This window comes from Caloenas nicobarica, chromosome 4 (genome assembly GCF_036013445.1).
Source record: "Caloenas nicobarica isolate bCalNic1 chromosome 4, bCalNic1.hap1, whole genome shotgun sequence".
NCBI classification, from domain to species: domain Eukaryota; kingdom Metazoa; phylum Chordata; class Aves; order Columbiformes; family Columbidae; genus Caloenas; species Caloenas nicobarica.
Window position 1 is genome coordinate 22,427,709 of NC_088248.1, and position 20,052 is coordinate 22,447,760.

The 20,052-nt window shown below is 39.3% G+C and overlaps 2 protein-coding genes across 6 annotated transcripts in view; one reads left to right on the forward strand and one right to left on the reverse strand.

Moving 5' to 3' along the window:
- Positions 1–181: 181 nt before the first annotated feature.
- Positions 182–10,097, forward strand: TMEM184C (transmembrane protein 184C). Of its 4 annotated transcripts, XM_065633891.1 has the most exons (12): positions 391–477; positions 798–922; positions 1,606–1,705; positions 2,003–2,133; positions 2,231–2,267; positions 3,076–3,281; positions 4,083–4,157; positions 5,019–5,112; positions 6,742–6,854; positions 7,419–7,518; positions 8,023–8,194; positions 8,650–10,097. In XM_065633891.1, the coding sequence occupies exons 4-12, from the start codon at positions 2,051–2,053 to the stop codon at positions 8,940–8,942; spliced, it is 1,173 nt and encodes a 390-aa protein (XP_065489963.1). In that variant the 5' UTR covers positions 391–477; positions 798–922; positions 1,606–1,705; positions 2,003–2,050; the 3' UTR covers positions 8,943–10,097. The 4 variants fall into 4 exon arrangements, with proteins under 4 accessions (XP_065489962.1, XP_065489963.1, XP_065489964.1 ...); XM_065633892.1 differs by lacking the exon at positions 1,606–1,705; XM_065633890.1 differs by lacking the exons at positions 798–922; positions 1,606–1,705 and having other exon boundaries at positions 182–477.
- PRMT9 (protein arginine methyltransferase 9) overlaps positions 9,795–20,052 on the reverse strand; it is a 21,436-nt gene continuing 11,178 nt past the window's right edge. For both annotated transcript variants that reach the window (XM_065633888.1, XM_065633889.1), the window contains 6 exons: positions 19,633–19,825; positions 15,826–16,009; positions 14,679–15,390; positions 13,946–14,099; positions 13,378–13,500; positions 9,795–13,171 (listed from right to left, as the gene is read on the reverse strand). In XM_065633888.1, the coding sequence (XP_065489960.1) occupies positions 12,956–13,171; positions 13,378–13,500; positions 13,946–14,099; positions 14,679–15,390; positions 15,826–16,009; positions 19,633–19,825 (1,582 nt within the window). In that variant the 3' untranslated portion in view covers positions 9,795–12,955. The remainder of the gene's footprint in view (positions 13,172–13,377; positions 13,501–13,945; positions 14,100–14,678; positions 15,391–15,825; positions 16,010–19,632; positions 19,826–20,052) is intronic.

The window sequence follows — 20,052 nt, forward strand, 5'->3', positions numbered from 1 at the left end:
CCACCCTTCCGGGGAGGGCACGACCACTCCGTTCTCAGCCATTGTCCCAGCCGCCGGCCGCCCCTCCTTGGTGGGCGGGGCATCCGCGATAGGCAGGGCGAGAAACCAATCGACGCGGTCGCTGGGGTTGGAGCGGAGTGGCCGAAAGCGCTGCCGGGCGGAAGTGCTGTGGGGGTGTGTGCGCGGGGCGGTACCGGGCAGGGCGCGGAGCGGAGCTGGAGAGGGGTGCGGGCGGCCCCGCCGGGGATGCGCGCCCTGCGGAGGCTGCCGGGCCCGGCGCCGACCCGCTGAGGCGCCGCGGGCGAGTGCAGGGGGTTTTCGGCGTAAGTGTGCCCGGCGGTGGGCGGTGTGGCCGCGGCCATGCCGTGCACCTGCGGGAACTGGCGGCGGTGGATCCGGCCGCTGGTGGTGCTGCTCTACATCGTGGGGCTGCTGGTGGTGGTGCCGCTCTGCGTCTGGGAGCTGCAGAAGCTGGAGGTGAGGCCCGGGGTGCGGCGGGGAGCCCCCGCGGCTGGGCCTGGGCTGGGGAGGGCGGCCAGGCCGGGCCTGGCGGGGTGGGAGGCACAAGCATCCCGGGGTTGGCGGTGGCCCGGCGGGACCCGGGCGCTGCGGGGCGGCTTCGCTCCGCTGAGGTAGTCGGCAGAGGCCGAGAGGGGAGAGGGGAGAAGTTGCGCGGCGCCGCTGCGAGCGTTGGTCCCGCGGCTGGAGCGGAGCGAAGGCAGGTGGGGCAGGTCGGGGTTACCGGGCAGGTCGGGGTTACCGGACGGCGTGTCCGTCTCTTTCCGCTTCAAAACCAGTCGGTGTTTAAACGGTTGCAACGACGCTGAAGAAACTGGAGCCGTTGCCCGTAGGAGCTCTGCGCTGCCCGGGACGGACACTCTGTGGTAAACCCGGGGTCACTGTTCGTAACCTGGTGTTTCAGGTAACTCTGTCTGATGGGGAAAGTTGAGGCGGTAGGTGGAGAAGCTGCCTTGGTGGTGCCGTCGTGTGTCACAGCAGCAGCGTGGGAATCGCACACGCGCGTGACAGCGTTACTTTTCTGACAGATAAATTTTAACCTGAAAATATGTATTTTAGGCTTGTTGCACTGGAGGCAAGATTTTTCATGGTGTAATTCTAACCACTTAGTAAGTGTGCTGTGTGTCTTCAGAGTATTTTACATTTCCCGCTTTGAAACGGATGTGTTTGTTCTTTTCTGGTGCCTTCAAAAATTCAGCATAATGGATGTTTAGATTGCAGTGGTATCTGAAATGTCAAAATCACTAAATCAGATATTGGTGGGGAAACTACTCAGAAGTGGTCTTTGAGCTGAAAAGCAACAGAAGATGTGGGATGTTGATGTACAGTAGGAAATTGGAGAAGAAAGCCTCAGACAAAAAAAACCCCACCTGCTTGAGAAGACTCTGCTATATTTCTCAGTTTTTGGTATTTAGGATTATTAACATAGTTATTTCTCAGAGAGCTTGGTTTTAAAATTGTAGCCTTAAGTTTTAACAGACATTATATGTTTATATATATACATTATGTGTTTCAGATTGTTAAACTAGTTGAAACTGTATACTAGTTAGAACTTGATTTTAAAGCTAAAAAGTTTAAATCCACAAGCTTTCAGAAACTTCGTAATGAAGCACTGAACTGAGAAAAGTTTCAGACCTAAAGCAAGGAAATCCTCTGTGGCTTTCAGCAAATTAAACAGTGAGCATTGGTATGTTTTTGTGGAATATCTTGTGTTTATTGGTGATGTTTTTGTTTGGTTCTGCACGATCTCTCCTCTCTTCCTTTGAAGTTTTACTCTAAACCAGATAAAGAGATAGCAAGAGAGACTTTGGGGTTTTGTGTATTTGGAAAGGAGAGTTAGAAAAATTAAACTTAATATTGGGATATAAGCTTAATGTCCATCTTAAAACTTTATTCATGGTAAAAAAAAATTCTGCTATACTGGTAAAACTTTGCAAGATCAATGTTTCAGTATTAATACTTCATTCTTCTTTTTCTTTTCAAGGTTGGAATTCATACCAAGGCATGGTTTATTGCAGGGATATTTTTACTAATGACTATACCAATATCTCTCTGGGGAATACTACAACACTTAGTTCATTATACTCAACCTGAATTGCAGAAACCAATAATAAGGTGACGTTTCATGTTCTACCTGTGCTACAAATGTTGAATTTAATTCACACTAAAAATACTGCTAGTAATATTAAATGTTCTTTTGTTATTGCAACAGGATTCTATGGATGGTGCCGATTTACAGTTTAGACAGTGTAAGTGTTCTCTTACTGTTAACAGCTCAATAAAATTCTCTTCACTGTGGGAGTGAGGAAGAACAGTGTCACAGTTAGCAGAAATAATGCTGCATGGAGAGTTGTAGCCCTAGAAACTTCTGAGCATTCCTGTTTGTGAAGTATGTCAGAAGCGTAGTTTGAGCAATATTACATTCTTCTTGTGGAGCTTGTGGGATCACTTTGCTAACTCTTCTTCACCCCGTCTGTCCTTGCGTATCCTTTATGACAGATGTGGAAGGGGAATGACAAGGGCCTGGTTTTGGTCGTTCCATCCTCACTAAGAGCTGAACTGGAAACCAGACTCATCCAAGTACAATCTCACAATTCAGTGCCTTACCTTTCTTTCCCAAGTTAGTCTTAGTACTATAATTCTTTCCCAAATTAGTTCTCAAACCCGTATTGACAATGATTATGTGAATTTTAGGAAACAGTTCTATCTTGTTGGCTCCTAACAGGAGTAGGTTATGTGTAGGGAATCATCTCCTTGGTTACTTTTAGATTAAAGACTGAATTGCGCTGTCAGAGATACAGAGCACCTCTTGCGCAGTGCTTTAAGCATGTTTCCATTTGAAGCAGCAGAGATGCAATCTGAAGTTCTACTTGTATTTTTACAGACCGTTATTTTCTAGCTGTAGCATCACACTCTTACTAGCCAAATGCTTCAAGCCCTGTTTAATTAGTGCCTGCTGTCTAATCAAGTATTGCTTGCTGAACTAGCCAGCCAGTGTTGTCATTGCAATCACTTTTGTCTTTCTTGCATGTAACCTTCTGTGTCCCTCTCTTACAGTGGATAGCTTTGAAATACCCCAAGATTGCAATATATGTGGATACATGTCGAGAATGCTATGAAGCTTATGTCATCTATAACTTTATGGTTTTTCTTTCAAATTATCTAACCAACCGGTATCCAAACCTCGTATTAATAATAGAAGCGAAAGATCAGCAGAGACATCTGCCTCCTCTATGTTGTTGTCCGTCATGGGCTATGGGAGAGTGAGTATATGATGACATCTTAAAATTTTAAACTGTGGAATCAGAGACAAACATTTTGTTTTCATATTTAGTAGTATAACTGTTGTTGCTTGGCAGAGTCAGTTTATGGTTTGCACACAAACAAGTTATGGTTTGTTTATCAACTATGAACCCTGACTGAAAGCAGCTCTGAATTTGTTTTCATCTAGCTGTAAAAGATTCTAGAAATCACACTTAGTTACTAACATGCATTGACTCAGGTGGTGCTGAAGGAAGCTTCCTTATTTTTGAAAAAAATATTGGAAAATTATCTCCTTGAATTTGCTTCCTTTGCTATTATACGATATTTGCGAAAAACCTCATGTAGAATTGCTGGTAGCCCAGACAGCCTATTGCTTTTACTTTCAGAGGTGAAGGACGAAAGGGCACATGCCTGCGAACTGTTTGTTTCTGCACGCTTAATCTGATAAGCATCTCTTAGGAGATTTTGATAAAGCTGTTTAAAATGTTAAAGACAAACTCTGAATGTAAGTCATTCTTAAACATCTTCAAGGCACAGTGAAAATTGCCTTCTTTCTGTTTAGTCCAGCCAGGATCTTTCCATGGGTGAAAGAAGTGAATCATTGAGTATACCTGTAAAAGTCCAGGTCTTTTGTGTATTGCGATATATGTGCTAGATACTGTAACATCTGAGGTCCTGGAAGCAGAAGTTGAAATTACCATGAAATAAAAATTCAGTTTAGTGAAACTACTGAGATCAGGAAATTTCCATAAATGAATTGTTTTAAAATCCTTGTACAATGAATTTTTTTTCTCTTGCAGAGTTTTATTATTTAGATGTAAACTGGGTGTATTGCAGTACACTGTTGTCAGACCGTTTACTACCATTATTGCTTTGTAAGTACGCTCATAAATAACTAACGTTGATCTTCAGGATGTAATTTTGAGTTACACTGGAAAGAATTTTCATGCCCTTTTTATTGAATCAAGGCAGTTTAAACGCAGGCTCATTGTGTTCAATTCTAAATGGGTCCTGGCAATTTGAATCAACCTATGATTTCTTTATCACTTCTCTGTAGCAAATGACTATTTGCAAAATTTAAATAATAAATACTTAATGCCTGCTGCTGAAAGCAGTGGAAGAGACTCTGAAGTACTGTTTATGTGGGAAAGACATTTTTATGATCTCTCAATTTTTAGAGACTTTTTTTCGTCCTCCCTTTTCTCCTTGGCTTCCAGAATTTGGTATATTTAAATTCAGGTTTCATGTAATTTTAAAAATTGTATTAAAGTTTGCATGTGACAAGCCTGATGGTGTGCCTTCATGCATATCATATAACCTGTTGTAAAGGAATAGCAGGCAATTACATATTGATGCTGAAAGCTTAATTTCATAAACTTTGTTTTGATGGTCATTACTCTTAATTCTGTGGGACTGTGGAAACAGTTGCCATTCACCAAGAATATCCACATAGATATTTATATTACCTGTATGCATGCAACAGTTAAAATAGCTTAAAAAATTGTTTAATTGTTGAATTCATTTAACAATGGGATATGTTAACTCTGCATTCAAACACTGTTTTTTCCATGGACAGTGCAATACAAACTTCCTATGCCATATGCTGTTGGAAACTCGTTCAGACCCAAATGTCCATATTAGAGTAGGAAAAGAGATTTTGATCCATGTAGCGAAGACTAGCACTTCAAGAAAGCGATCATTTACTACGTAGCAATTAATTCTAAAAATTCTTTCAGAATTTGCGAACTAGTGGGAGTGTATGATGAAGGAAATTTCAGCTTCAACAATGCTTGGACGTACTTGGTCATACTTAACAACATGTCACAGCTAGTGAGTATTGAGAGTGCATTTTTCTGCTCTTTTAAGTCATCGTGTTAGTATTATTTTAATTTTCTTTTGTGAACTATTCAGAGTATTTCTGTTAATGTCTGGTAATTCTTATGGGTAGAATATTTCCCACTGTGAGTCAAAGTTACTGTTAAATACTATACATGCAAAATATTAGGAAAACAGATAATTTTAAAAAATTACTATTTTTACTATGAAGCTCTGTAAAGGAATAAAGTGCGCCACCTCTCCGCTCCAAACTATTTGATGGGTGAACTGGTATGACCCAGACACGTCAGAGCTGTAGACTTGCCCCTCTGCAGAAGAGCTGATGTCACTCACCCACGTAGCTTCCTCCCGACACACACACAAAGAATGTGGCTGTGTTAAAAATACCACGTTACAAAGCTGGTGGTAACAACATTGACCGAAAATAATGGAAGGGGTGCTTGCAGTGCTGAGATTCTGGCCTGCATAATACTTTGGAGGAAAAAGCCTGTGTAATTAAAAGGTACTCTGGTGTGTTTGTTTAGCCAATACTTGGGTTTTAAGGACAAAGTTTACTCAAGAGCATCTGACAATTTAGCTTTTAATTATGAATTTAACCATAACAGACTTGAAGCATGTGTGTTTTAAGAGGGGGGAAGTTGTTGCAGTGTGGAAGCCTCTGACTGCAGTAGCCAGCAGGAGTTCAGCTGCCAGATGGTGTCAGGCTAAGGATAAGATATCAGCCCCTAGACCTGAAAATTTCGTTTTGGAGGTCAGAGATTGCATTTAGTGGCTTGTTGGGCATGCAGAGCAATCATTTTCTGCTTTACCCAGGACATGTTACACACTGCAAGAGGAGACAGCAGCACCAGCTCTGGCTCCTTGCTGCTTCAGCCTTCTCACCTCCAAGCTTCTTACTTCTCTTGGCAACAGCGGCAGGAGTTGGAACAGCGTGATGTCCCATCAAAAAAGGGTGTTCTCGTCTTACCGCCACCACTGTGGTTGATGGGTGGCTGTTAAGGAAGGAGCTGTAACTGTTTTCTGCTGTGACATTGTCCTGGCTGACATGCTTGCCTAAAGAAACTTAGTAGTAAACAGCTAGAGAATGTGCATGAAAAAGGGAGATCCGATCTTTAGGTTTGGCTATACATCAGTTCAGTGGCTTGCAGTTGTCATTAGTAAGAAACTTGTTCAGATTTGTGGTGAAAATAGTATTAATTGCCTCATCTCTCATAAAGAGGTAACATTTCAGGTGGCCTTAACAAAAGCCTTAAAGCACATGTGCTTTTTCTGCCATTTTCCCTAGAGATGTGTTTGGCATTGAAAAGATTTAGTGGCACCTTCCTCTGCTTTGCTTTAGTTTGTAGATAGATGACCTCAGTCTCTGTCTGCCAATACCAAGCATTTCAGAAGTACAACTTCAGGCAAAAAAAAGTCAGCTTTAAAACAGCAAGGCAAAGATTCCATATATCCAGAACTCGTTTCTAAAACAGACAGCATTTAAAGTTTGTCTCATACTGTGATCTACATATATGTTTGGTTTTGTTTTTGTTTTTTTTTAAACTGAGGAGATGCTGTAAAACAACTGCATCACAAAACAAACAGGGATTTCAAAGCTTTTCTTAATTTTTTTTTTCTTGTTAGTTTGCCATGTATTGTCTGGTGCTGTTTTATAAAGTACTACGTGAAGAACTGAACCCTATCCAACCTGTTGGCAAGTTCCTTTGTGTGAAGATGGTAGTTTTTGTTTCTTTCTGGTAAGTGAATTATTTACTCATTACTTCTTGTTGTCAGGGTGGACCATAAAAGAGCTAAAAAAGCTTGATTTGTTACTGAGGTTAACGGCCTCAAAAAATCTCCCTGTAATCTTAGTGAAGTGCTGTGAGGGGAAAATGGTACCACTATGTTGGACAGAGCAGTCTTATTCACTTGACATTATATTTTAGACTTGATATTTTGTAAGGTGATTCTCCAGAACATAATTTATTTTAGAATCTTCACTTGCAGTTATTTCAAAACAAAAAGATAGGGTGTTTTTTTTTTTACTTTTTAAAGTAAAAAAAATAACCTTTCAAAAGAAGTTACTAGACATTAAGTTACTATTTAAGCATTGCTCACTCTTAGCTGCTAATGAGTGCATTTGACTACCTGAACATTACTCTGTGGGCTGCAGTAATACCCTGAAAGAAAAGCAACTTTTAAGATTTTTGCATACATGCAGGTATATGTAGACATAGAAACAGGCCTTGTTTAACCAGATTTGTTTGGAGTGGTTTTTGGTACTACTATTACAGTAATAACAACAATAATAATCTTTATAGGCAAGCTGTGCTTATTGCATTGTTGGTGAAAGTTGGCGTTATTTCTGAGAAACACACCTGGGAATGGCAGAGTGTGGAAGCTGTGGCTACAGGCCTACAGGTAGGAGTAAACAGTTAGTTCTTAGGAGGAATGGCTATATGTAAGATGACATAGCTGGTCTCAAGCAAATTTTGTCATACTCACTTTAATTAACGTATGCTAGATTAATTCTGAATTTGTCGTTAGTTGGGCTAAGTTTCAGCCAGTCACTCCAAGTGAGTTTTATGCTCAGCACTTGTATATCCATGTGTTGGGCAGGAGGAATGTGCCTCAATTAAATACTGTTGGATATCCTTGCATTTCTTCATGCAAGAATTCGTTGTAGAGCTGCTGCTTGTTGAATATCCACTTGCAGCGAGTCCATCAGGCAAGGACCAATTCCAACGTGTGTGTATCACACATGGTTCTGTGAAGCCTGCCAAGAATATCCTACTGCTGGTGGAAAAGTAGCTGCTGCCAGTATCCCAAGGCAATTGCAGTCCTTCTATTATAGAAGAAACCCAGGAGATATTTTTCTCCAGCTACAAATGATTAAATTTTAAGTTAATGACTCTTTCGTTGCAGGATTTTATCATTTGTGTTGAGATGTTCCTGGCTGCTATTGCGCATCACTACAGTTTTTCCTATAAACCTTATGTTCAAGAAGCTGAAGAAGGGTCATGCTTCGACTCTTTTCTTGCTATGTGGGATATTTCTGATATAAGAGCAGACATTTCGGAACAGGTTCGAAATGTCGGTAAGTAAGACAGATTTGTATGATCTGTTAACAGCGTATACATTTCTAGCTTCATTTTATACTATTATCCATCTCTGTAAGTACCTTGAGAACATCTCATAGCAAATTAGTGGCAGCTGTATCCCTAGAGGAATTTCATGGTGTATCTGGCACTTTGTTCTTTCCAGTACACTTGTTTAGAGTCTAGTTTTTAATTTTTCATTTTCTTTTAAATGGATGGATTGCAGGGTAAATTGCAGCTGTTTTAAATAGAAGAGAGGGATGTCTTTTTTTTTCTCTTAATGGAAAGGTATCCTTTTATCACCTAAAGCTTAACAACGCCCATGTAAAACTGTTATAAAGCAAAGAAAGACTCATCTTCTACTTTAATGTGCCTGGTTTGGAGTTTATGTGTTCAAAGGCCTTGGTATACTGCTGAAAGTGCTAAAAGGTGTTTTCATTTGGTGTAATTCCAGGAAGGACAGTTTTGGGCCAGCCAAGGAAAATGTTTTTTCCTGAGGATCATGAACAAAACGAGCATACGAGTTTATTGTCTTCATCTACTCAAGACCCAATTTCTGATGCTGCTTCAATGCCATCTTCACCCACGGGTCATTATCAGGGGTTTGGACACACTGTGACACCTCTCACAACACCAACAACAGCCCCCGCAGTTGACGGTATTTATAACACTTCTGCTATTCGAGATGCTGAGGAGTCACCTGAACTAGAGCACAATTTATCAGAGAAAGCTTTGGATAAAAGTTAGACTCACTTTTTCTTTGAATGTGTCAAGGAGTCTGTTACATCTTGCCACACATGCTCTGTTAATGTGTATTATTAGTGATCAAAGTTGAAAAGCTTGGAAAAGCTACTACGCAGACAGGAAGAGGATACGGCTGTAACTCACATCTGAATTCTGAATCTATAATGGATGTATCTGTGAGTACCCTATGGATATAAAACACGCACACTTCAAAAGTTTCTGCATAAATCTAAGAATTAACTCCTTAAACTGCTAAACACTCATACATCTGTGTTACATCAAAAGACAAGTATGTAAAAATCACACTGACTTCTATTAATAGAAAAGAAACATTTGAAAAAATACTCTGCTCTTCTAAAGATGAAGTGTAAATATGATTAGCAATCGGAAAACTTAATTTCAAGAATGTAATTTAAGGAGAACAGTAGCAAAAAATGTTTGAATTAGCTTTGGCTGTCCTCTTCATGATGGTAACTTCCCTACTCCAGTGCTGAATAGGGTGTGGACAAAATGGTAACTTCTGTACAGATTCCATCTTCTTCCCTTTCTTGCATAGCTAAATAAAACCCGTTCATGAAGATAATTGTTACAGAGCATCAGCAAAGAGACTATGCAAAGAAAGCATTCCCTACAGGCCTCGCTACAAAATTCCATGCCCAGAACATACGGTTGGTGTATCTGTTGTCCTTGTAGCTCATAATTTGTAAGTCTTTTACATTCAGAAGAGACAGCCAGGATATGTTTTGGATTAATACCTTATACTTGACTACTTTTTTCCTATCCTTCTAAAAGAATAACGGTTACTACCTTTGAATACATGGCAAGGGGGAATAAAGGACATCAAAAAGAAGATAGAAAACCAAAATGGTTCCTTTATTTTGAGCTGCAGTAAATTCTTTAACAGTAATTTTTTGTCAAGATATCCTGCTTTAACAGATGAAAATGTCTCTGTAGTAATTTGTATTCATAATGTGTGTGTGATTATTGTATTATGCTTCTAGTGTAGCCTAGATTCAAATGTAATAGTTGATTTCTTCCCCTACCACACCAGAAAATACTTTTGCTAAGATAAAACTAAGTAGCTAGTCTGATACTGATGTTACTAGCATTAGATTTCAGACCAAGAAAACGTACACTTATATGAAAATGTTATTTTGCAAAAACTGACAAAATTGGAGGGGTATTGTTTTTATTCCTTTACCAGATTTTTACTACTGTTGCATGTTTGCAATCAGACAAAAAAAATACGTTTGAGCACTGACCTTTTAAGGGACATTTGAAGCTTCCTTTTCAGCCTTGTTAGCATTTACAGGATAAATTTTTAAATACTGGCTGTCACAGTAAATTCATTTGAAGTGCTTTTTTTTTTTTGCAGTACTAGTGTGATGTAAATATTGCGCCTTACTCACTAGGCTGCATTTTATAGTTGACTATGTACTTGCTGTATCTGAAATTAGTGGGGAAAGTGCAAATTATTATTTTCAATTTGCCAAGTCATTGCCTTTGTTGTAAATAAGCAATTAAAGATTTTATTTAAACTGTTCACCTTCTCTCAATTTGATTTACTGCTCCAGTAATTCAAGAGCATGAATGAAACGTGAGTATAACTGTTCTCTTCATGGAAGAAGGGGATCTTAAGTGTAACTAGTTAAAGAGTTGGTGCTTTCAGTATTTTAAGGCTTGTACTGAAAAGGGAATTCTTGTTGCAGCTAATGAAGAATCAATCTACTTACTTATGCTTGATTCCAGATCTCTTTTTATCCCTGTAATAGCTGTGTTCTAAAATGAAACAACTTGAAAAGCTCACACCACCTGGCTTCAGTGCCCACTGCAGCCACTATTAGAAGTAATCTGACTTCCTGCATGAAGTAAAAAGGGGCATTAGTAGAAATATCTGAAGGGTCAGATCTACTGGAGGCTACATAACTGCTGTGCTCTAGCTTTTCAAAAACCTCACACTGAAGAATTTTTCTGAATACTTCAGGTTTTGCCTGTTTGGTGTAAATAGGTAGGTAAGGCACAGAGAGGGGCCTTTCATAGGAAAACAGCTATTTAAGTGCCTTGGTTGCTTCTTTCACAGCATTTCTAGAGCACTAAGTTATTTTATTATTACTCGGTTATTTCAGTCCATGTGCATAGTATTCCTGCATTTTTTTTTTCCTGGGAGAAAAATTACTTTTCATTGCAGTAGCTTATAGGATCATAACTTTCCATTAGAGATTGCTACTGATTTTCCAAAATATATAGAAATCTTTCAACACCACCTACCCTGTCTTTCGAAAACTACTACAACAGTATTTTCATAGTATGACCTATCAAATTTATATCATGCAATTAATTTGCAAATAGTTCTTCACCTTTATATTAACCATATTTATTCCTCTATTGTTTTATGCTTAATCTTCTCCCAGCTTGAAATTAGAAGTATTAAAGATTGCTCTCGCCTTATTTAACACTCTGCTTGAAAACTCAGAAATGGTTGTTTTCAGCCGTTTACTTAGTCTCATTGAGTAAGGGTAGAATACATCCTTAATTTTTCTTTAATTCATTTTACCATCTTGTTAATTGCTAAAAAGCTTAATAAATATGCCTAACAACTCATACTTAATATTTTTGCTTTTATCGGAGGTCTGTCAGCATAAGAAGCCTGAACACTTCTCTATGCACTTTGAAATTATCTTGTACCCAGTATGTTTGGTAGTCTTGGAGAGTAACTTAGATTTTATTGCTCATGACTTTCTTTGTTTGGGTGGTGGAGTTTTTTTTGGTGTGTGTGTGTTTTGTTTTTAAGAAAAGCTGTTTTCTATGTAGTATGAAAAGCCTTTGTCCTACTTTAATTTGCTTACACTTTTGTTATGCATTGTACCTCTTGGATAAAGGATAGTATCTGGTTACTTTATCTTCAGAAAACTTGGTGTAGCTATTACCTCTGTTTTGTGGAAAAACTGAAAATTATTGGAGATCTTTCCTCTACCCTTCCAGAAGGAGCTTTATTACAGCAATCTGTCAGCTAAAGATTCAGCTGCAGACTGGGACAACCACAACTTCAACAGTCCCTGAAATTAAAATGAGCAAGCCACTCTAAAACACTTGACCTAACATATGGATCCTGCACGCAGCGAGATTCTAGGAAGAGTATTTGTGGATGGCACCTTCTACAGGTTCCTGTTAAGGAAAGATCACAGAAATGCCTATTCTACACTGAACAGTATAAACTTAGCTACAGAAATATCTAGCTAAGTTTTCCTCATCTCTCTATAGAGTTAGAAGCTTTAATTCTACCATTTGGATCTAAATTTAATAGAGGGAACTTGTTACCTGCATTATACCAAAATGTAATGCTGTAAAAGAAGGGCAGCAGTACTGTGGTGACTAATGTAATATTTCATACAGCTTTCATAGAGAGTGCAGGCCCATTATATTACCAAAATGGTTCTCTGAGGGATTCTAAAGAGTTTACTAGCCTTGCCTTCTGCTATACAACTTGAGTTATTCAACAGCACTCTTTTACAACTTTTTGTAATTGTGTATGTGCAATGTTAACTTGTGATACTGCAACTGGAATGGTGTTACAGTCCCTGCTACATCTCAATGCACTTCAGTAGGATGCTTTGGCAACTGAGAAGTAGAACAACAGTTTGAGAAACAAGGACTTTGTCTTGAACAACCACAGCTGTTTATTTCCACTGCAGGCATCTGGATGCTTTTCATCTTACTACAAATGACACAGCAGCAAGAGAAGCCTGTCCCACTTTTGTAGTCCCTGCAATAGCTGGCAATCAGGTTTTTGCTGCAGTGAAGACAATACCTCCCCTAACTGCTTGGTAAGATAGATACACTTACAGTAAAGTTTTAGACCATTAATGGAAAGTAAGTATCTACTACTTAAAGCCACAAAGGAGCCTTTTTGCCCAGTAGAAAACTTAGACTTTAATGTAAGTTAACACTAGTGATATTATGAACAGTCAATTTCTACATAGGCAATTAACCACAAATCAGTGTACACATGATATTCTTCACTGTTTAACTGTAATGCTGATATTGCTTTTATGGTGTTGAACATCAAGCACAAGTTCATCTCCAACCTGAACTTGGATGGGCTTGTCAAGAACAACTGCAGCTTGTTTCCAGTGCGAAAACTCATCAGATGTATCCAAGCTATGGTCTTCATCTAGATGTATGTGGTACCAGAAGGGAATTGCAGTGACTTGGCCAGACTTACAAATTCGTACCTAAAAATATTTAAAATATTCATTTAATAAGTTACATCCTTTCTAAAGAAGAAAATAAAGTAGTTCAAATCATTTCAATCCGTTTCAGAAATACCTGCAGATCAGTAAATCACATATTGAAATTTTCAGCCAAGGTGAGCAGTTAATGAGCAGCTCTGCAAAACAGCAGCTAAGCCCACTTTTAACTTTACGGATCCACAACTCACCTTCACTTCTCTGCTGGAGCTGTTCAACAGAGGGTTCATGAGATCCAGCCTTAAAAGCTCTGCTGGCTTGCTCAAGGGTAGACATGGTAATGTAGAGAGATCCAAATACACACGAACAGGTACCTAGGAAAATATACCATAACTTCAGGCATCAACCACCATTAGAAAGTGAAAAGTTAAAAGAATTAATCATAATGCAGAAGTTTCTAGGAATTACTGTGATGCCTGTAAGAGACAGCCAAAATGCAGAATACACCCTTTAATCCTTTTTGAAATGTGACTGTTGGGATACAAGGTGATGAAGGAGATAGTAACAGCACAGTCACTCTTCTGTACAGTAACATCACATCTTTCCTTACTCAGATAAAACTTCTCTCACACCAGTTCTAAAATAAATGTTTTAGTTTAACTCAAGGTCCCCATCTGGTTGCATAAACCCCTCTTGATAACTTAAACAATGTAAAAAAGTTTCAGCTCTTTAGTTTTCTTGCATTTTACACCAAAACTAAACAGCTAGACAGCTGCAGGCTCTGGAACTGTGCCTGGGAGACATCACCCAACTTCATACCTTGAACTGGTTGATAAAAGGAGCTATATTAAACCCAAGAGTTGGTTCTGTTCCTTGAACAGCACTCTCCAGTAACAGAGACTCTGATTCTACAAGCATCCCATATACCAAAACATACTGTGGGAATATCTTTCCTCCACTGTGAAGTAAACATCTGTAAAATGAGAGAGATTTCACCTCTAAAGCATATCATTCAACAGTAGTCAAAGAACATTTAATTGCATTTAAGAAACACACACCAGTTCTTCCTCTGAAGTCAAGTGCTCATAAGCATTTGAGTTTGATCCCATTTGGCCACACAGCTGTTTTAACACCATGTGTTTGTCTTTTAGCAGCATCAGTTTGCTCTAACAACAGTTGGACATGCACATGAATCGAGGCTTTTTCAACCTTGCACTAAAAGCTACCTCTCTTAGTAATAAGATGCTAGCTATCCTGGGAACTTCTGACAGACCAAGCAATAAGATCTTCCATTCGTATTCTTGCATATAAAATACAAAGAAGTCTATGAAAGTGAAATCTTGACACTTTTTTAAGAGAGACATATTTACCATGGTCACACCAAAAACACTCTGTGAAGTTTAATCCCAAAAAGCTCAATCCATTCAGAAAACAAGTTTTTCCTGCTCTACAGAAGCAACATTATGGTAATTTTATAGTTAAAAGAAATATTTTCAAAAGTTTTTGAATAATTATGTATTCTTAGGAATACTTTTGTCCATTTATACTGTACCTAGATATTGCAGCCTTTTCCATCACCTCCTGCTGGATTAAACCCGATGTCTCTATAACATCCAAGATAATAATACTCCACAATTTGTCTGATTTGGGTCTCTGCAGCACCACATTTTCATCTTCTAAGTGGCTGAGCCAAAACTCTAACGTTTCCTTAGGGAAATGGTTAGCTTCTGAAATCACATTAAGTGCTGCCTGATGCTGTTCTTTCTCAATAGAACTGTAGGCTCTAACTGGTCCAAGTTTGCCAGCTATAATTGGCAGGATGGAGAAGCCTTCAGATACATCTAAGACGTACAAAGGATCAGGAGCCACATCTAGAGAACTCTTGTTTTGACTTTCTTGCAGGTTCATCCCACTGCCATGTCCATCAACATCCATGGACTGCGAGTCCTTACTTGGATTTAAGGACAAGAGCACTTTGCCCATGGCAGCTTTAAAGCATTCATGGTATGGTACGTTGTTCAGCAGGGCTATTTCTGTGGATTCCAACACGCATACTTGTCCATTGCCATCCTGTTTGCTGGTCGTCTGAAGACCAGCCAGAGCATTACATAATTCAGCCTCGTTGCCCAAACTCAGCGTGTCACCTCTGTCACTGAAGTCCATCCCACACTCTGAAGTCACAGAAGAAAACTTCTGGATCTTCAAGTAGCAGTCTTGGCAGCAAACTTCCATCGTCACAGTATCTCCAGTCTTCACAGAATAATCTTGGCAAAACAGCACAAAAAAGTCATGTCAGTTACTTTACAGCAAACATCACTGAAGCAGCCATACAGTGCTTAAAAAAAAAGCCCACCACACATTATCTCAGTCCTTCATTAGTTGTTAACTAGTGTGTAGGAAAAGAATTGTTCTAGACTGTAGCCACACAAGCTGAAAATTTGCGACTGTGCATTAACATTTGCCTTAAACTGTCCCACACCAGGCAAAATCCATTTGATCTCAAAACAAGCCCAAAACAAGTGCACAGCAACTGTGCGCTACAGTCCAGAAACATGATCAGGAACCACCTCACAGCGACTTGCTGTTGAACTTCTAAAACTGTTTGCTGCCACTTCCTTATCTCCAAGATAACCTACCCAGCTCAAAACCAAAATGAAACCAAATTAATGTACTGCAACAAGAAAATCCACAGGACATACCGAGGAGGCCCTGCACAGGATAGACTGCTTGTTCCCAGCAAGTTTCCTCACAGGGACTTGTAGATAGAGAGTGCTCATCATCAAGCTGTAGTACAAACCATACCACAATAGCATCTAGTATTCCTCCTTCAGTGACTGGCAGGCTGAGCTTCCAGGGCTTTCTAGCTGCAAGGCTTTTCAGCTCCTAACCAAAGCGGAAAGGAAGGAATAAGTGTTGAGAGAGTTTATTTCCATAAAGTAGTTTTAATTACACTAAGTCACTCAAATTTCTGCACCAATCCGTGAAGGCACCCAACAGAAACCTGAAGTTAACAAGCTGCTACAATACCAATTATCAGTATTAGTAATTACTAGCATAGGAACGGTCTTCTACATGCAAGTGCCATTATGCATAAAACCAAATTGCATCCATCAACCATTAAAGCAAACATGACCACATCTAAGAACATACATGTTTAAAAACACTGAAAACTGCAAGAAAGGCTTTAGCCTTGCAAGGCTTGCCTTTTGAGAAGGAATAAAACTAGAGCCAGCCTTTTGGGCTGGATTCAAGCCAATGCTTGTGATCTAGAAATACCATACGTAAGCACTGGATTCACTCCAACAGAGGTTTGGCAAAATCATTACAAAACACTAAGTCAAACATCTTTGAGGATATTTTCTCTGCTACCTGGGCTACAGGCTTTGTGTAAAAGCTCAGACACTGCTGGGAAGACTTAAGATCTGCCTTAAAGGGATCAGGTTATAAATTCTCCAATAGTCCTAAAAAGTTTCGAATATGTAACAGGAATTAAGTTTTCTTCCATGTACAATTTATCTTCCTCAGTATCTATCTTCTGCTACCAACATTCACAAACATATAAGGCCCAGCTCTAATGTCTTAGTTCCAGTATAGACCAATTAACAGAAGGTCAATCAGAAGGGACCAAAGATTCTCTTAGTCGCAGCCATTCTGCTTAGTAACAGCCTCACCTAAACATTTATCAGCTTCCTGATCTGCTTATGTCAACACTTGTCCTAAGTTTCAATCTTAAAATACACAGGGCAAATGAAAAGTTCGCCTCTAAGAACATGAGCAGCTCTCAAATGCTGCATTTTAAATTTTTCTCCTCTTTGTTCTCATTCTGCATTCTCCAAGAGCTGGTCTACCGCATTCTCAAAATTGAGAGATGGTTGAATAATGCATATGTCAAAATTACTGGACACTGAAGTTCATAATGAGATCTCACTGCTCTTCAGTAACAGGGCTCTGCTGCTAGTAATTTTTTTCCTGTACATCTTCAACTGGAGAAGAAGAGAGCAGTAAGCTGAAGCTTTGCTGGCAGTAAGCCTCTTGAAGAAAGACAGCAATAGCAGTGTGCATCTATTCCTTGGTTTCTGGGAAGTTATAGCTGTTTAGAAGTTCATTTGATATTAAAAATATTCTTCCTAGTTATTCCTCAAAACCAGCAGGCCCATGGTTCTCATCCATCAGTTCTAGTACCTGTAGCATTACATCTTGTGGCACAGAACACTTAAAAATCCAGTAGAATGCAGTTATTTCAGCTTTTTCTGCTCTCTACTGTACTGCTTATCCCATCTTTATTCCTCACATCTACTGCATGAACATTTTTCTGTTATTTATGACAATTACAGACTAGAGCAGCTCTAGCACATCAGGGTGGCAATTAATCAACTAGCATAGTTAAAGAAAATAAAACAACAATGCAGGAGGAATACACAGTAAAGAAAAAAAAAAGGATGCTATGCTACTCGTATCCTCTGAGAGAAACACAACTCGCATTAAAAAAAAGTAAATGGGACTACAGACAGAAGGGAAATCTACAAAGAAAAAAAGCAGTTATCACGTTTCCTACGTCTTGATCTGGAATGTCTCAAATATTTGACACAGTAACTTCTCATGAAAATTAGAAAGAGCCAGTCTCCGTGATTGTTGGCAATAGCTCCGTTTCTTTAGGGCCTGAAAGCGAGACTGAGTTTAATCACTGGCTGCTGAGGTAAACACTCACTTCCACTCCCAGTGGCACGGATCTGCTGCCAGCAAACCTGCACACAGGTAGTGCCTGGCGAGGTGCATCTGCAGCCTGGAACTATAGTCACAGCTCTTGCCCCTGCCTGCCAGAAATTCAGCTGCTGCTGCTAGTAACTACCCTAATAAAGCAATCAGCATAACTCAGCTGCTTTTTAAAATTGACTTATCATCATTACTGCTCTGATCCATACTGACATCTTTGAAGCCTGCTACAACTCAGTCTGAGAAACGCTGTTGTACTGTATTTTAAGTCTTTTTCTCAGTTCTCTCAGTTTTGGTCTGGATAGTTAGTACGAGCAGAATAAATGCAACAGCCCTCTCATTCTTTGAAATATAAGTTTGGAAAATGGGTCTTTGCTATTACCTTACTAGCACTGATCTCATATCTGAATTTCGATCTTTAGGAGGTAATTCTGCTACTGTTAGTAAGTATAGCAGATTTTTCTGTTTTATTTATTTTTTTTAGCTGCACTGATTGAACATCCACATGTGGCCACGACAAAAAAACAAAACAAAAAAACCCAAAACAAAACAAGTTGAAAGTAACCTACCAGCATTTGGAACAGTGCCCAGTGACAAAAGAAACAAAAGAAACAGTAACCAATTACTCCAAATAAATTAATCGCATTTCTTCCTTTTCTTACGGTATCTTACTACTCCATGGCAGGAACATCCCATTAGTCTAACTAGAAACTTCAAAGGAGAAGTTCTGAAACACTGTTTGAAGACTAACGCTGTTCTTTACTCTTTAAAATTATCTTTACGTGTCTGCCAGCAGGCAGACGCTTAAGAGTAGGCGTCTCTCAGATGTCAGTAATAGTTTCTTATTGATGCTAGAAGCAGAAGGTCACAGAGAGATCGTTCCCAGTAGAATACTGAAGAGCCTTGTCTTATTTCATTTTTAATCTCAGGATGTCAGACAAGCCAACTAGGAAAAGCTATTGATTCAAAACCACTGCAATTCCTGGCCAAGCAGTGGCCAAGAATTATTTCATTTATATAACAGAATCTATTTTAAGCTCTGACTCATCACTTCAATGCCAACTCCTCACCATGGGGTCAATGAGCAAGAAACACACCAGAGACCAGATCTATCATCTTTTCAGCATGCTCAGCTGTGCGTGGCTGAAGTCCTTGCCTTACAGTTCAGGTCTATTTACTATACGCACAGAAACTTATTCTGTGCAAAATACACAAATACCGTATTTTAGAATGCCATATTACAAAAAGACCATAAAATACACCAAAGGAGCTGAAGGGTGGAATCCAACTGTTTGAATATGCTAATTTCGTCATCTCCCCTCTCTTTTACACTTACCTATCAACACTTAAGACATTTTTATGCCAGATGTAAAAGATATCCTTTCTCTCTTGTCTTCAAGAGTTTCCTGAAGACTCTAACTTTAGAGGTATAAATTAAGTCAGCTCCACAACAGCATAAATCATTTGAGATGAGTCTACTGCATTCTTTCTCCTCCTCCCTACAGTGAGGCTGGCAGCTGTTTGATCCTATGGTGAACTCCTTTAGTTCCCTGAACTACACAAAACAAACAAAAAACTCCACCTTCAAAAAATCATGAACTGTCATCTGATGAATCACATCATCATGTAATCAGATAAGTATCAAAACCAGCAGAGGACTTCAGTGCAGCCCTGCCAACTTTGCACTTGAGAACTGTTCTGAAATTGAACCCAGAAAACAAACAAGATATAAGGCTCTCATTCATAAATAGATTACTTATAAAGGACATGAAAAAAAAAAAAAAAATCAGTACCTGCAGATTGTTGAAATCTACTGTCATTACTTGACAGGCTTCTGTCAGAGGTACATAACCTCCAGGAATACGACTGAGCTTCTCAGTGGTGTAAGGTTCAACCGTTTCCTCTGAACCAGCAGAATCGTATGTTGGACTAAAGAACTGCACTGAATCTGGCAAGTGCACACCAGCAACTTCTTGGTTTCCCACTCTAGAAGTAAAGGAAAAAAGGGAAGAAATGAAACTTCAAACAATTTGACAAAAAAACCCAAAGAAAATTCTTCCCAGGCTGGCTAAGTATTTTTAAATGCAGAGTGTAAGAATAGAAAAACTAAAAAATAATAAAACAGTTCTGTGGTGGTTTTGTTATGTTCAGAGCAGCTCTGAAGCACAGAGAACGCACATCCGTTTCAAGAATCAGAACTGAATGCTGTCACT